This window comes from Neoarius graeffei, chromosome 9, assembly GCF_027579695.1.
Source record: "Neoarius graeffei isolate fNeoGra1 chromosome 9, fNeoGra1.pri, whole genome shotgun sequence".
Lineage (NCBI taxonomy): Eukaryota > Metazoa > Chordata > Actinopteri > Siluriformes > Ariidae > Neoarius > Neoarius graeffei.
Window position 1 is genome coordinate 36,596,467 of NC_083577.1, and position 15,731 is coordinate 36,612,197.

General features: G+C 42.2%; 1 protein-coding gene across 6 annotated transcripts in view; it reads left to right on the top strand.

The window, feature by feature from the left end:
- The window catches only part of LOC132891633 (uncharacterized), a 152,015-nt gene that overhangs the window by 35,327 nt on the left and 100,957 nt on the right, over positions 1-15,731 (top strand). For 5 of the 6 annotated variants that reach the window (XM_060929407.1, XM_060929400.1, XM_060929403.1 and 2 more), the window contains exon 2: positions 6,977-8,393. The exons of the other annotated variant lie outside the window; for it this stretch is intronic. In XM_060929407.1, the coding sequence (XP_060785390.1) occupies positions 6,992-8,344 (1,353 nt within the window). In that variant the 5' untranslated portion in view covers positions 6,977-6,991 and the 3' untranslated portion in view covers positions 8,345-8,393. Of the gene's footprint in view, positions 1-6,976; positions 8,394-15,731 lie in introns of those variants that run through there. 6 annotated transcript variants of the gene reach the window in all.

Consider the following 15,731-nt stretch of genomic DNA (forward strand, 5'->3'; position numbering starts at 1 on the left):
GCGAAGGTCCGCGTAGGCCAGCCGGTGGTCGGCGGGGAGCTGTAGCGCGGCCAGCTGTGCCTCTCCCGTTAGCAGGGGGAGGAGGTGTGCCGCGCGCTGATCCATCGGCCACCCCGAGGTCTCTGCGACTTGCTCAAAGAGCGTGATGAATGCCTTGGGGTCGTCCTGCAGGCCCATCTTTGTTAGGGTGAGGGGGACGGGCCTGCGGAGGGAGCGTTGGTAGACCCCGCCGACCCGAGGAGGTGCCGGAACGCCTGACGATCCTCTTGGTGGGCTAACACCAGGGCCTCGAACCGCTGTTCCTGCTCATTTCGGAGGGTGACTAGCGCCTGGTGCTGGCTTTGCTGGGCCGTGGCGAGGGCGTGGACCAGGTCGGCGAATGGGGAGGACTCCATGGGGCTGTTCGGCTTCTGCACTCCAGAATATTCCCGGGTTTCAGCACCACTGTAGCGGTTCTCACGGAAGGGCAGAGCACAGAAGACGGCAGGACAGAGTTCAGGTTGATAATATGTTTTTTGTCACACTTTCCAGTGCACAACTAACATATAACTGCAGACACACACACAACTGGCGTCTGGTTCGGGGAAGAGCTCCCTCTGCTCTTGCTCTCCCTCCTTAAGTAGGGCGCGGTCACTGGGAAGACACACAAACACAGGTTAATTGTCAGGTGTAGTGATTCTGCCACTTACCTTCCCTGACTCCGCCCTCCTGTCACAGACCGGCACTTGACCACGCCCCCACTGCCACACCGTAATAAAACATCATGCAAAATATTTGATCACCGTTGTAACTCCGTTTTCCGCATACCCAAAACCAATACGATCGTGTGTTTTGATCTAAACGGAAAGCCTCAGGGTCAAGGTCAGTACCTCACCAAAAGTAGTAACTTAAAATCACTACGCCATATAAAAACTTAGTTATAAATCTGCGATTTTGTTTTTTAAAACGAAAGCTGAAAGTTAGGTATAGAATGTTTCTTACAGAATATGTTACAATGGTAGCTGGTCTTGTATGAATTTTTGAGCTATAAAATGAATTGTGGTCTTTTTTTTTACCGTAGCGTGTTATTTGTGTGTGGGGAAGGACACACATTAACAATTTGTATGTATAGAATGGAATTTTCCACTCCAACAGTTCGAAGTTGATCGTGCTTCCATTTGTGGTCTTTCTGTTACGTGAGTGATCTGTTCGGATGTTATCACTGAAAAGGTGAGTTTTGACAGTTTTATTTTGTTTTAGTCTTGCAGTATAAGGCAATAGAATGTTTGTTTCTTTTTCATCTTACTTTCATATTTCGTAGTGTTTGCGTAATTTGGCCAATATTTTGCAACCGTGGTCAATTTATATCGAACTTTTGATAGAATCTACGGCCAGTCATTTTGCCCCGCCCCCGCCTCGCGCTCCGTCCGGTGCGGTAGTGATGTCCCATTGTTCGCGTACCGCAGCAGAGACCCGCGCGACCTTCAGCCGGTATAGTCACTGTTCTTTTACCACCGCCGTTATTCTCATCTTTCCGGTGTGTTCTTGATTTTTCCATTGTGTCCTATTTCGCCATATAAAATACCCAAAATGTATCATATAATTCATATTTAAGTGAATAATCAATTCAGTCATCATAACTTGGCATTTTTAACCCAAGCAATCAAAAATAGGAAATTTATTCAATATATTCACTCATCTGTGAAGGAGGGGCTTTAATTCTTCATGATGTAGTTATTTTATATGTAAATCAATTTTACAAAAGCATTTGAATTGTAATAAAAAAAAATTCCACAGTGGAGGCCAGATAAAGCAAGACGCTATCTTTATTCTTGTTAAAAGGATAGTTCGGGATTTTTGACATGAATCTGTATGGCATCCCCATCAATAGTGTCGTGCAAACACACTGACTTACCCCTGACAGCATCCTGTGAGTCCAGTTCTTGTCCAGTTTTGGTCCAGACGAAAGTAGTCCGGCAAGTTTGTTGGGGTCACGAAAGTAAAACGTTTTTCGTCTCAAAACAGTATGTGTTCAAAAGAGTGATATATTTGCATCACAAAACCGTTGTCAAATAAAAAGTCAGACCTCGAAATCGCTTGGCACTATTTTCTCTCCCTTCTTATCACTGCGCGCTGCCGCCAGGTGACAGCGAAACGCAGACCCACTAAGCTGGTGGGAGACCAAGGCTGCACTCTATCCACGGCTTACACACGCGATGGCACGGAGGATGTGTATAGTGGCAGCATCTGTCCCCCCAGAGAGGATCTTTTCAAAAGCAGGACAGATTATAACTGAGAGGAGAAATAGAATCAGAATTAACTAGTTAATTGCAGCAATTAAAGGAATAGGTAGGAAAAGGAAGGCGCAAAGACACCACGCAGCGCCTGAAAACGGGTTTTCAGGCGCTGCGCACCCATTTTCAGGCGCTGCGCGGTGTCTTTGCGCCTGCAGCGGTGCTTTGCCTGTGCTGTGGCTGAAAATAGTTCCAGATATAAATTGGTCTAGTAAATCCCTTCGTGTTAATTTGCATTGATATGTGTACTCGATGTGAATGTACAAGTCATGAGAAATAATTATAAAAAATCTTGAGTTATTTAATTCACTTTTGCAACGACAATGCTAGCTGGACACGCCGGATTACAGCGACTACGCTAAGCTAACCGGGGCGTTTATAGATCAGGACAATGGCTGGGTCGGCTACAGGACGCTTTGGCTCACTCTTCCAACTCTAGGGACTGCAGGAACTGACTCAATTTCATCTGGGGTGGTGTACGCCTTTAAATCAAAAATTAAATCTCAGGAGCCGTTTGGGAGCCGAAAGAGCCGGCTCCTTATAGTAAGAAGAGCCAAAAGAGCCGAAATTCCCATCACTAGTAAACAATGAATGAAACAGCCGTGGCTGTCACCTGGCGGCAGCGCGCAGTGATAAGAAGGGAGAGAAAATAGTGCCAAGCGATTTCGAGGTCTGACTTTTTGACAACGGTTTTGTGATGCAAATATATCACTCTTTTGAACACATACTGTTTTGAGACAAAAAACGTTTTACTTTCGTGACCCCAACGAACTTGCCGGACTACTTTTGTCTGGACCAAAACTGGACAAGAACTGGACTCCCAGGATGCTGTCAGGGGTAAGTCAGTGTGTTTGCACGACACTATTGATGGGGATGCCATACAGATTCATGTCAAAAATCCCGAACTATCCCTTTAAACATGACAAAAGAAACATTGAGTGTTGGGTAAATGCAAAAAAAAATTGTGAAATTAGAACAATTATTTTTTGACCATAATGTCCCAAATGAGACACCAGTTTCTGAGACGGACCCATATACATACAGTGGTGCTTGAAAGTTTGTGAACCCTTTAGAATTTTATGTATTTCTGCATAAATATGACCTAAAACATCATCAGATTTTCATACAAGTCCTAAAAGTAGATAAAGAGAACCCAGTTAAACAAATGAGACAAAAATATTATACTTGGTCATTTATTTATTGAGGAAAATTATCCAATATTACATATATGTGAGTGGCAAAAGTATGTGAACCTCTAGGATTAGCAGTTAATTTGAAGGTGAAATTAGAGTCAGGTGTTTTCAATCAAAGGGATGACAATCAGGTGTGAGTGGGCACCCTGTCTTATTGAAAGAATGGGGATCTATCAAAGTCTGTTCTTCACAACACATGTTTGTGGAAGTGTATATGGCACGAACAAAGGAGATTTCTGAGGACCTCAGAAAAAGCGTTGTTGATGCTCATCAGGCTGGAAAAGGTTACAAACCCATCTCTAAAGAGTTTGGACTCCACTAATCCACAGTCAGACAGATTGTGTACAAATGGAAGAAATTCAAGACCATTGCTACCCTCCCCAGGAGTGGTCGACCAACAAAGATCACTCCAAGAGCAAGGTGTGTAATAGTGGGCGAGGTCACAAAGGACCCCAGGGTAACTTCTAAGCAACTGAAGGCCTTGCTCACATTGGCTAATGTTCATGTTCATGAGTCCACCATGAGGAGAACACTGAACAACAATGATGTGCATGGCAGGGTTGCAAGGAGAAAGCCACTGCTCTCCAAAAAGAACATTGCTGCTTGTTTGCTAAAATCACATGGACAAGCCAGAAGGCTACTGGAAAAAATGTTTTATGGATGGATGAGACCAAAATAGAACTTTTTGGTTTAAATGAGAAGTGTTATGTTTGGAGAAAGGAAAACTCTGCATTCCAGCATAAGAACCTTATCCCATCTGTGAAACATGGTGGTGGTAGTATCGTGGTTTGTGCCTTTTTTGCTGCATCTGGGCCAGGATGGCTTGCCATCATTGATGGAACAATGAATTCTGAATTATACCAGCGAATTCTGAAGGAAAATGTCAGGACATTTGTCCATGAACTGAATCTCAAGAGAAGGTGGGTCATGCAGCAAGACAACGACCCTAAGCACACAGGTCGTTCTACCAAAGAATGGTTAAAGAAGAATAAAGTTAATGTTTTGGAATGGCCAAGTCAAAGTTCTGACCTTAATCCCATCGAAATGTTCTGGAAGGACCTGAAGCGAGCAGTTTATGTGAGGAAACCCACCAACATCCCAGAGTTGAAGCTGTTCTGTATGGAGGAATGGGCTAAAATTCGTCCAAGCCGGTGTGCAGGACTGATCAACAGTTACCACAAACGTTTAGTTGCAGTTATTGCTGCACAAGCGGGTCACACCAGATACTGAAAGCAAAGGTTCACATACTTTTGCCACTCACAGATATGTAATATTGCATCATCTCATCTCATTATCTCTAGCCGCTTTATCCTGTTCTACAGGGTCGCAGGCAAGCTGGAGCCTATCCCAGCTGACTACGGGTGAAAGGCGGGGTACACCCTGGACAAGTCGCCAGGTCATCACAGGGCCGACACATAGACACAGACAACCATCCATGCTCACATTCGCACCTATGGTCAATTTAGAGTCACCAGTTAAACTAACCTGCATGTCTTTTGGACTGTGGGGGAAAACGGAGCACCCGGAGGAAACCCATGGGGAGAACATGCAAACTCCGCACAGAAAGGCCCTCGCCAGCCATGGGGCTCGAACCCGGACCTTCTTGCTGTGAGGCGACAGTGCTAACCACTACACCACCGTACCACCCATATTGGATCATTTTCCTCAATAAATAAAAAACAAAGTATAATCTTTTTGTCTCATTTGTTTAATTGGGTTCTCTTTATCTACTTTTAGGACTTGTGTGAAAATCTGATGTTGTTTTAGGTCATATTTATGCAGCAATGTAGAAAATTCTAAAGGGTTCACAAACTTTCAAGCACCACTGTATATATACAGTGGTATGCAAAAGTTTGGGCACCCCTGGTCAAAATCGCTGTTACTGTGAACCATTAAGCAAGTTGAAGATGAAATGATCTCCAAAAGGCATAAAGTTAAAGATGACTCATTCCCTCTATATTTTAAGCAAAAACAATGTTTTATTTTCATCTTTTACATTTTCAAAATGACAAAAAAGGAAAAGGGCCCGAAGCAAAAGTTTGGGCACCCTGCATGGTTAGTACCTAGTAACACCCCCTTTGGCAAGTATCACAGCTTGTAAACACTTTTTGTAGGCAGCTAATAATCTTTCAGTTCTTACCTGGGGGATTTTCACACATTCGTCCTTGCAAAAGGCTTCCAGTTCTACAAGTTTCTTGGGCTGTCTTGCATGCACTGCTCTTTTGAGATCTATCCACAGATTTTCAATGATGTTTAGGTCAGGGGACTGTGAGGGCCATGGCAAAACCTTCAGCTTGTGCCTCTTGAGGTATTCCATTGTAGATTTTGAGGTGTGTTTTGGATCATCGTCTTATTGTAGGGCCCATCCTCTTTTTAACTTTTTTACAGATGGTGTGATGTTTGCTTCCAGAATTTGCTGGTATTTATTTGAATCCATGCTTCCTGCGACTAATGAAATGTGCCCTGTGTCACTGGCTGCAACACAACCCCAAAGCATGATCGATCCACACTCATGCTTCAGAGTTGGAGAGGTGTTCTTTTCCTGGAATTTGGCACCCTTTTTTCTCCAAACATACCTTTGCACATTGTGGCCCAAAAGTTCTATTTTGATTTCATCAGTCCACAGGACTTGTTCCCAAAATGCATCAGGCTTATTTAGATGTTCATTTGCAAACTTCAGATGCTGAATTTTGTGGCTAGGACACAGGAAAGGTTTTCTTCTGATGACTCTCCCATGAAGGTCATATTTGTTCAGGTGTCGCTGCATAGTAGAACAGTGCACCACCACTCCAGGGTCTGCTAAGTCTTTCTGAAGGTCTTTTGCACTTTTTATTTGCCTTTCTATCAATCCAACGAGCAGTTCTTTGAGAAAGTTTTCTTCATCTTCCAGACCTCACCTTGATCTCCACTGTTTCTGTTAACTGCCATTTCTTAATAACATTACAATCTGAGGAAACGGCTACCTGAAAACACTATGCTACATTCTTGTAGCCTTCTCCTGCTTTGTGAGCATCAATTATTTTATTATTCAGAATGCGAGGGAGTTGCTTAGAGGAGCCCATGGCTGTTGATTTTAGGGACAAGTTTGAGGAGACAGAGAATTTGTATGGCTTTGAAACCTTCATCATCTGACCTTTCCTAACAAAGAATTTGAACAAGCCACAGCTCAATAAGCTAATTAAGGTCTGGAACCTTGGTAAAAGTTACCTGAGAACTCAAATGTATTGGGGTGCCCAAACTTTCGCATGGTGTTCCTTTTCTTTTTGTCACTCTCCAATTGTATAAAACAAAAATGATACCCAAATCTTGCAGAAAACGCTGAAAAGAAATGTGTCGTCTTTACCTTTATGCCTTTTGGTGATCGGTTCATTTTCTGCTCACTGTGTGTGTGTTTCAAGTAAGTATTAAATATTGCAAGTATTATAAAGACAAAGCAGAAGAATAGAGATTGCTTAAAATAATTTTTTGGTAAAAATATTTACTAATTATTTTCAAATGCATCTTTTTCAGGGTTTTGCTGTGAACATGACTAACCTCCTTTGGAAGTCAAGAAATATTCACCTCGGCATTGCCTTCATGATGTTTACATGTTTCTACATACTAATAAGTTATTTTAAGTATAATACACTTTTCAGTGGAAAAGTAAGCCATCCACACCCAAGAGCTGGAATACAGAAGCCTTACACATTTTCTGGCTCAGTTTGTCCAGCATCTATATCAGCCAACAGCATAACACCTATTAGAGGGACCAGGTACCTAATGGTGTCTGCTTTCATCAGCGATGAGGCAAATGGGAAGGCAAACATCATTGCTATAATGAACCGGACCCACTCAGAGCCATTTACCTGTATATTTTGCTGTTCCCCGCATGGACTCAGTATATCTCCTGTAAAACTGGACAAGCATATTGATCACTTTGGATTCCCTTTTGTGACCACAGATGCATTCTGTAACATAGAACCAACATGCAATGCCACACATGTGACCATTTCAAGACCAGAGAACCTTCTAGAAATTCAGCATCACCTGTATTTGCCTCTACAGAAGCTCCTGACACATGGGGGAGATTTTGACGTGGACTTCACGCTGTGTATTTCTTGTTTGTTTGGGGGGTATAATAATGTCCTTCAGTTTGTGCAGACTATAGAGACATACAGGCTTCTTGGTGTGGAGCATGTGGTTATCTACAACTCCAGCTGTGGCCCAGACCTTGAGAAGGTTTTGCATAGCTACAAAGAAGATGGCATCTTAGAAATAATCCAGTGGCCAATCCATCATTTCCTAGAGCCATCCAAAGGCTGGAACTATGAGTTACACTCAGGGGAAGTGCACTACTATGGGCAGCAAGCCACGATAAATGACTGTATCCACAGGAATAGGCAGAGGTCCAAATATGTGATTCTGACTGATGCAGATGAAATTATCATGCCATATCAACACTCATCCCTGCACCAACTCATGACAGAGCTTCAGCAAAATAACCCTTACGTGGTGGCTTTCATCTTTTGGACACATCTCTTCTTCAATGAAATGAACAGAGACAGTGAGAGATTGAACCTTCCTCAGTGGAGGCATGTGCCTGGTGTCAACATCCTAAGACACATCTACAGAAAGCCCTTAAAATGGTGGGCCAACAACAATAGTAAGATGATTGTTGACCCGAGGAAGGTGATGCAGGCATCCGTGCATACTGTGTATAAAATCAATGGAAAGTCCATCTGGGTGCCCAGTAATTTGGCTATGGTCATGCACTCTAAACCAAAGTTTCCTGATTTAGGCAGTGAGAAACTAATCATGGACAATAAGATTTGGGAGTATGCAGAAAGGCTGATACCAAATGTTAATAAAGTGCTGCATAAATCTGGGATTTTGAAGTGAAAAAAAATTGTCAATTGTGCAAAAAAACTGGCTAGTCATTTAAATATTTGTGCCTTCTTTTTTTATTATTAATCAATAAAAACACAAATAAAAAAAAAATCAGAACTCTGTACGTATTTCCTGTTATTGATTCATTTGCACCACTGAATTGAAAATACGAAATAGCATGTGTGCAATTACATATGTTATTTACCAGCTGGGAGGTCCGTATCGTGAAATACTGTGACCGAGGTCTTGAAAGTACTGACCGAGGCCCTCTAGGCCGTGGTCAGTAGTCAAGGCCGAGGTCATGGTATTTCACCATACGGACCGACCTTAAGCTGGTAAATAATATATTTATTTTTTTCTTTACCAAATTCTAACAGAGAACGAGAGCACCCGAAAGGGAAAACCAAGCCGAGCCACCATTTTGAATCCTCATTCATGGCTGTAATGCAAATGGCTTCCTCTGTGGTTGGTAGAAGACAGCAACTGGACTTGCTTGAAGATTCTTGAAAGCGTTTCACCTCTCATCCGAAAGGCTTCCTCAGTTCTGTCTGACTAATAGGGAGTATCGGGTATTTATCCTCTCATGCCAGAAAACTGGCAGACATCTTAGCCAGAGAGGATCGTTCATTTTTGTCAACCTGGAATGACCATCACTGAACAGAGGTGGGTGTCTAAGGCTACATCCACACGACAACGGCAACGAGATTTTTTTTTTAAATATCGCGTCCACATGGGCAACGGATCAGTAAAATATCAGGTACATATGGCAACGCAACGCTTGCTGAAAACAATGCAATACACATGCCACACCTCTACGTGCGCTGTAAGACGGTCCCATTGGAGACACCAGAACAATAGAAGTAGACGCATGCGCATAAACCCCTTCTTCTGTAGCATTAGCCACATAAAGTTTTGATTATTAATCAGTAGCATAAGATAGTATCTATTGTCTAAGACACTTATTTATATTTCATATTAAAACGTCGATGTAAATTAATACATAGAAAGCCTGGCCAGGCGCTGAACGTTCTTCTGCCTTCACTTTAAGAGAAATTCAGGGTGAGCATAAGCCTAGGTTCTTCCCTGTCACTGTCACATGCACACACTTTCTCACTCCCTATCCTATGGATATAGTCCCTTTAAATCACGTGCTCGTTTTTTGAATGGAGATGCGGAAAGAGGAATGAATGGGGGTAGATGGAGAGAGAGGAATGAACGGGGCTAGATGGAAGCCGGTACACCAACATTCTGAGATCCTCCAGAATTCTTTAATGGTCCGGAATAAATTGAATGCTACACGTTGATGGATTACTTTGTTGTTCTACGCCCTTTTTGAGGAATGTATTTACGGACTTAAACCAACATCTGAAGAGGTGAGATCGCTCCTTTTTTTTTTCCCCTATTTTTGCTGGCGGGATTGTCATGTGGTTGTGACGTCATCGTAAACAAATCCGTTCTACTCATCCAGACGACTTTGCAACGGTGCCGTTGCCAGATTTTTCCACTCTGGAACCCGTTCTCAAAAGATTTCGTTTTGGGGCACCCGAAACGCTGGTGCCGTGTAGACGCCAGGCCGAAACGATAAACAATTTTTATCAGATTCACCTGAATCCATTGCCGTGTGGACAGGGCCTAAGACATCTTTTATCAGCCATCTACAATGCAGCCATCAGGATTCTGACTCTATGATCATCCATGAGAGGATAAATACCTGATACTCCCTATTAGTCAGACAGAACTGAGGAAGCCTTTCGGATGAGAGGTGAAATGTTTTCAAGAATCTTCAAGCAAGTCCAGTTGCTGTCTTCTGCCAACCACAGATTACTATGTACCTGGATGACTGAGAATTCTCACAGACAAATGGCTTCCTCCTTAGTATACAAGTGCACTTCCATGGCAGGAAAAAAAACCCTATATTTTGCCGCCTATGTAGTCCCCTATTTATACAAATAGGAGTCATTCAGGATTCAGCCATGTTTTTGCTCAGCATTAGCAAGTTAGAGGTTTTTAGCTTTCTCCTGAAATGTTTTCTTTTATTTCTTCTTCCTCAGAATCGTAGTAAAACTCACTTTCGCAGTGATAACGACAGTGTTCACAATCCATGCTGTAAAATTACTGCTATTCTCCTGAGAACCTAACCTGCATGTCTTTGGACTGTGGGGGAAACCGGAACACACCCACGCAGACATGGGGAGAACATGCAAACTCCACACGGAAAGGCCCTCGCCGGCCACGGGGCTCAAACCTGGGCCTTCTTGCTGTGAGGCCACAGCGCTAACCACTACACCACCGTGCTGCTCCAGATATAAATATCTTATGCCAAATTATGGTATGTGACAAAAAAATAAAGAAAAAATCAGTCCTCATCTCCAATTTACAAGTCCGAATGCAGTTAACGAATGAGTCCAAGTCCAAGTCATCAGTGCTCAAGTCCAAGTCAAGTCACGAGTCCTTAAAATTAGGGCACGAGTCAGACTTGAATACTACAAGCCTGCTGAATGCAGCATAAAATGTGTAGGACTGGGAGAACTCCAGGATTAGGGTTGGTAATCTGTGCTTTAGTGTATGGATTATAATGCACAGTCCACTATAAAGTCAAACATATCTCATTAATATGATTTATTGTGGAAAGTAAATTATGAATGTGCTAAGGTACTGACCTGAGATTACAGATCAAGACCAAACAGACTACCAGTGCTCACAACAGGACCCTGACCTTTACAATGTAGTATACAGATTGGAGATGTGTCTTTTTTTGGTGGGAGGGGGGCATGAGATACTAAATATGTTCATGTATTATTCACCTTTTACTCTGATGTTGAATTTACAGGTAGCTTTGTTTCCAGCCCAGTCAAATACAGTGTATGTTTGTTTGTGGTTTCCCTCTGTAAAGTGTGTTCCTGGAGCCTTCCCCTTCAGTATTTACACTGTAAAGCACAAAAATATTTATGGTTATATGGGATGTTATTGGACCACAAGAGCTATAATTAAACACATACCACGCAGCATATCTCCAGAATACAGTATAGCCTGTAATTTTTACTGTTTTGGCTTTGTAGTTAATCACACTGGATTTGAAATAAAGCACTAAAGTTAAAGAACAGAATATCAGCTTCAGACGGATAATATTTAAAATACAAGTTGTATCATCAAATGCGAATCACTGGTTAGTACCAAGCACATAAGTAGGTTACAGACAAAAGTAAGGCTCCTGAGTGGTGCAACAGAAAAGAGTTCACCCTGCTGTTGGGAGATCAGAAGTTCAAATCCCAATGATGCCCAAGTCAAAGGAGGGAGAGTACACAAGAGAATAAAATCAGAGTAACATTTCCTGATTGTGTATGTGAAAGAGGGCAGATTAGTGCTTTCTTCAACTGTTACACTTGAGTTGAGGGGGGATGCCATCCCCCCTGGAATAAAAAAAGGGTCAAAATCATCCCCCTTCCCTTGAGCAATTTTATCAATAAATGTGGACATTACTTCTATTTAACATTGGAATTAGAAATGCCATTCCACGTAGCTTTGCTGAAACTGAGCATACAATAAGCTATCGTGAGAGAGGGCAAGCGAAGCGTTTGAGGAGGTGACATTCAGTTGGGGTTCCGTTATTTTTTATTTCATTCGGCGTCAGTGACAGCAGCGGATTGCAGCATCATGGCCAAGCGGAGTGGACAGCAAGACCTAAGCAAGTTCAGATTTAAGATCGCAAGAAAAAACATTTCAGGAGGTAAGTCAAGAGTTACGAATATTAGTCACACTTTCTGTGAGCCCACTATCATGCTGTAAAGTTACTGATATGTAGCCTAATTTGTGGGCGGCGGATAACAACACAGCTATCATAATGAATGTTAGTTTGGAGTCTAGCCAGCTATCGATAGCTTACTCAGGTTCATGCCAGCTTTGATTTCTTGTATAAGGCCATTAATTTAATCAGCCTGGACGTTCGTTTGTTATTCTTCAGGCAACAAAAAGTGTTATTCAAGACAGGAAGGCTAAAATAAATGACACTAGCAGTTTTGAAGGCTTCATTGCCTCATTAGAGAGCCGGTCACAACATGTAAGGCTGATTTACAATTTACTGTTGCTTGTTTTAGCTTATTGGTTACCTACCTACCTCTGTATTTAACTCAATGTTCCCACTGTTCAGCATTGAATAAAAATTCTATTGACTTGATATGAAAAGATTCAGTTGTTCATTTACATTGCCTGCTGAGGTTTTAATAAATTATTTACAAAACGATTTAAAAGGAGGCAGCACGGTGGTGTAGTGGTTAGCGCTGTCGCCTCACAGCAAGAAGGTCCTGGGTTCGAGCCCTGGGGCCGGCGAGGGCCTTTCTGTGTGGAGTTTGCATGTTCTCCCCGTGTCCGCATGGGTTTCCTCCGGGTGCTCCGGTTTCCCAAAAAAAAAATTTAGTCAGCCACCAATTGTGCAAGTTCTCCCACTTAAAAAGATGAGAGAGGCCTGTAATTTTCATCATAGGTACACTTCAACTATGAGAGACAGAATGGGCGGAAAGAATCCAGGAAATCACATTGTAGGATTTTTAATGAATTAATTGGTAAATTCCTCGGTAAAATGAGTATTTGATCACCTACAAACAAGCAAGATTTCTGGCTCTCACAGACCTGTAACAACTTCTTTAAGAGGCTCCTCTGTCCTCCACTCGTTACCTGTATCAATGGCACCTGTTTGAACTCGTTATCAGTATAAAAGACACCTGTCCACAACCTCAAACAGTCACACTCCAAACTCCACTATGGCCAAGACCAAAGAGCTGTCAAAGGACACCAGAAACAAAATTGTAGACCTGCACCAGGCTGGGAAGACTGAATCTGCAATAGGTAAGCAGCTTGGTGTGAAGAAATCAACTGTGGGAGCAATTATTAGAAAATGGAAGACATACAAGACCACTGATAATCTCCCTCGATCTGGGGCTCCACGCAAGATCTCACCCCGTGGGGTCAAAATGATCACAAGAACAGTGAGCAAAAATCCCAGAACCACACTGGAGGACCTAGTGAATGACCTGCAGAGAGCTGGGACCAAAGTAACAAAGGCTACCATCAGTAACACACTACGCCACCAGGGACTCAAATCCTGCAGTGCCAGACGTGTCCCCCTGCTTAAGGCAGTACATGTCCAGGCCCGTCTGAAGTTTGCTAGAGAGCATTTGGATGATCCAGAAGAGGACTGGGAGAATGTCATATGGTCAGATGAAACCAAAATAGAACTTTTTGGTAAAAACTCAACTTGTGTTTGGAGGAGAAAGAATGCTGAGTTCCATCCAAAGAACACCATACCTACTGTGAAGCATGGGGGTGGAAACATCATGCTTTGGGGCTGTTTTTCTGCAAAGGGACCAGGACGACTGATCCATGTAAAGGAAAGAATGAATGGGGCCATGTATCGTGAGATTTTGAGTGAAAACCTCCTTCTATCAGCAAGAGCATTGAAGATGAAACGTGGCTGGGTCTTTCAGCATGACAATGATCCCAAGCACACCGCCCGGGCAACGAAGGAGTGGCTTCGTAAGAAGCATTTCAAGGTCCTGGAGTGGCCTAGCCAGTCTCCAGATCTCAACCCCATAGAAAGTCTTTGGAGGGAGTTGAAAGTCCGTGTTGCCCAGCGACAGCCCCAAAACATCACTGCTCTAGAGGAGATCTGCATGGAGGAATGGGCCAAAATACCAGCAACAGTGTGTGAAAACCTTGTGAAGACTTACAGAAAACGTTTGACCTCTGTCATTGCCAACAAAGGGTATATAACAAAGTATTGAAATGAACTTTTGTTATTGACCAAATACTTCTTTTCCACCATAATTTGCAAATAAATTCTTTAAAAATCAGACAATGTGATTTTCTAGATTTTTTTTTCTCATTTTGTCTCTCATACTGTAGTTGAAGTGTACCTATGATGAAAATTACAGGCCTCTCTCATCTTTTTAAGTGGGAGAACTTGCACAACTGGTGACTGACTAAATACTTTTTTGTCCCACTGTAGCACACTGCATTTTTGACTTTATCATGGGAAAGGCCTTTTGTTATGAAGTTAGATGTTATTTAAAAAAAATTAAACTTGAATGGGATAATCAACGACTATTATATCCTCATGGCTCGCTGTATTAGCAACACTGCTAAAGTCACTGACACAAGCTAATACTGAACCATTAACACCACAGTTGATACCTTTCCCATGGTTTCCCTGACTGTGGTCAAGAGATACACGGGAGCATCTGTGTGCAGGTAGCAAAAGCTAATACTTTGTTTTGAGTGGTTTATTGCCATTAAACATATACAGTTGAAAACAAACGTCTGCTTTGCAGCACTCCCCCCCCCCCTTATTTCTCCAGGACTACATTACCCACAATGCATTGTTGTTAAAGCAGCTCCCCTACATTTTACAACACAGTGTTGGTGGAAGATAATGACATTACCCAACATGGCATTTGTTATGAATGAATGAATACACAAACAAATGATGCTCTGAGTTCAAAGTGCAGTGCTCTAAATATTTAGATCTATTATACAAGATATTGCCTCAGAGGTTTCAGCTTTTATAAAATATTTACAGGGATTTCCTTTTCAGGAAATTTCTGAGGAAACTCACCTTTCTCCTTCATGGTCCTGCCTTCAGGTGAAGAGATTTGGTGCCATTTGGAGATGTTTTTGCCTATGTTTGGAGAAACTTGCACAGAATTTAGGAGTTGAACATAACTCCATCAAATTTGAGATTCAGATGGACAAGTACTTTGGGCATCCCAAAGAGCTGAAATGTGACGATCACCATTTACTTAAAAAAAATAATAATAAAAAAAAAAAAAAATTATATATATATATTATAAATATCTTATGATACACTGTAGGTTCTTAAAGCTCGGAGTGTCCACTCAGAACCACTACTGTGGAGTGTGACATGACAAATATATTCAATACTGAACCCAGGCACCCCAAAACAGGCAGAAATCCCATTTACCGGCCTCTGGTTAAACCCATTACAGTCTGAAGGAGGTCAGGATTAAAATTATACTACAGTTACCACTAGAGGGAGTCAAAGGCAAAGTACAAGTTACTGCATGAGTTAATGCATTGTGTTGCTGCCACGTGACTGGCTGATTGGATAACTGCATGAGCAGATGCAGAGGTGTTCCTAAAAAAGTGGACAGTGTGAATATGATAAACACTTAATATTTTGCCTATTTACAGCACTGCTATTCAGTGTGTTATTCTTGACTGATAGAGCAGTGGTGTGTGTTAAAGCCTTATCACTTCCTGTGACAGTGGTTTTCAAAGTGGGGGCCGCCAGGGGGCCCTCAGAAAGTTGAAGGGACGATAAAAAAATTGCGAAAAAGAATATATACTTTTAAAAATAATTATTAAATATAATGTAATTAGTTTTTTA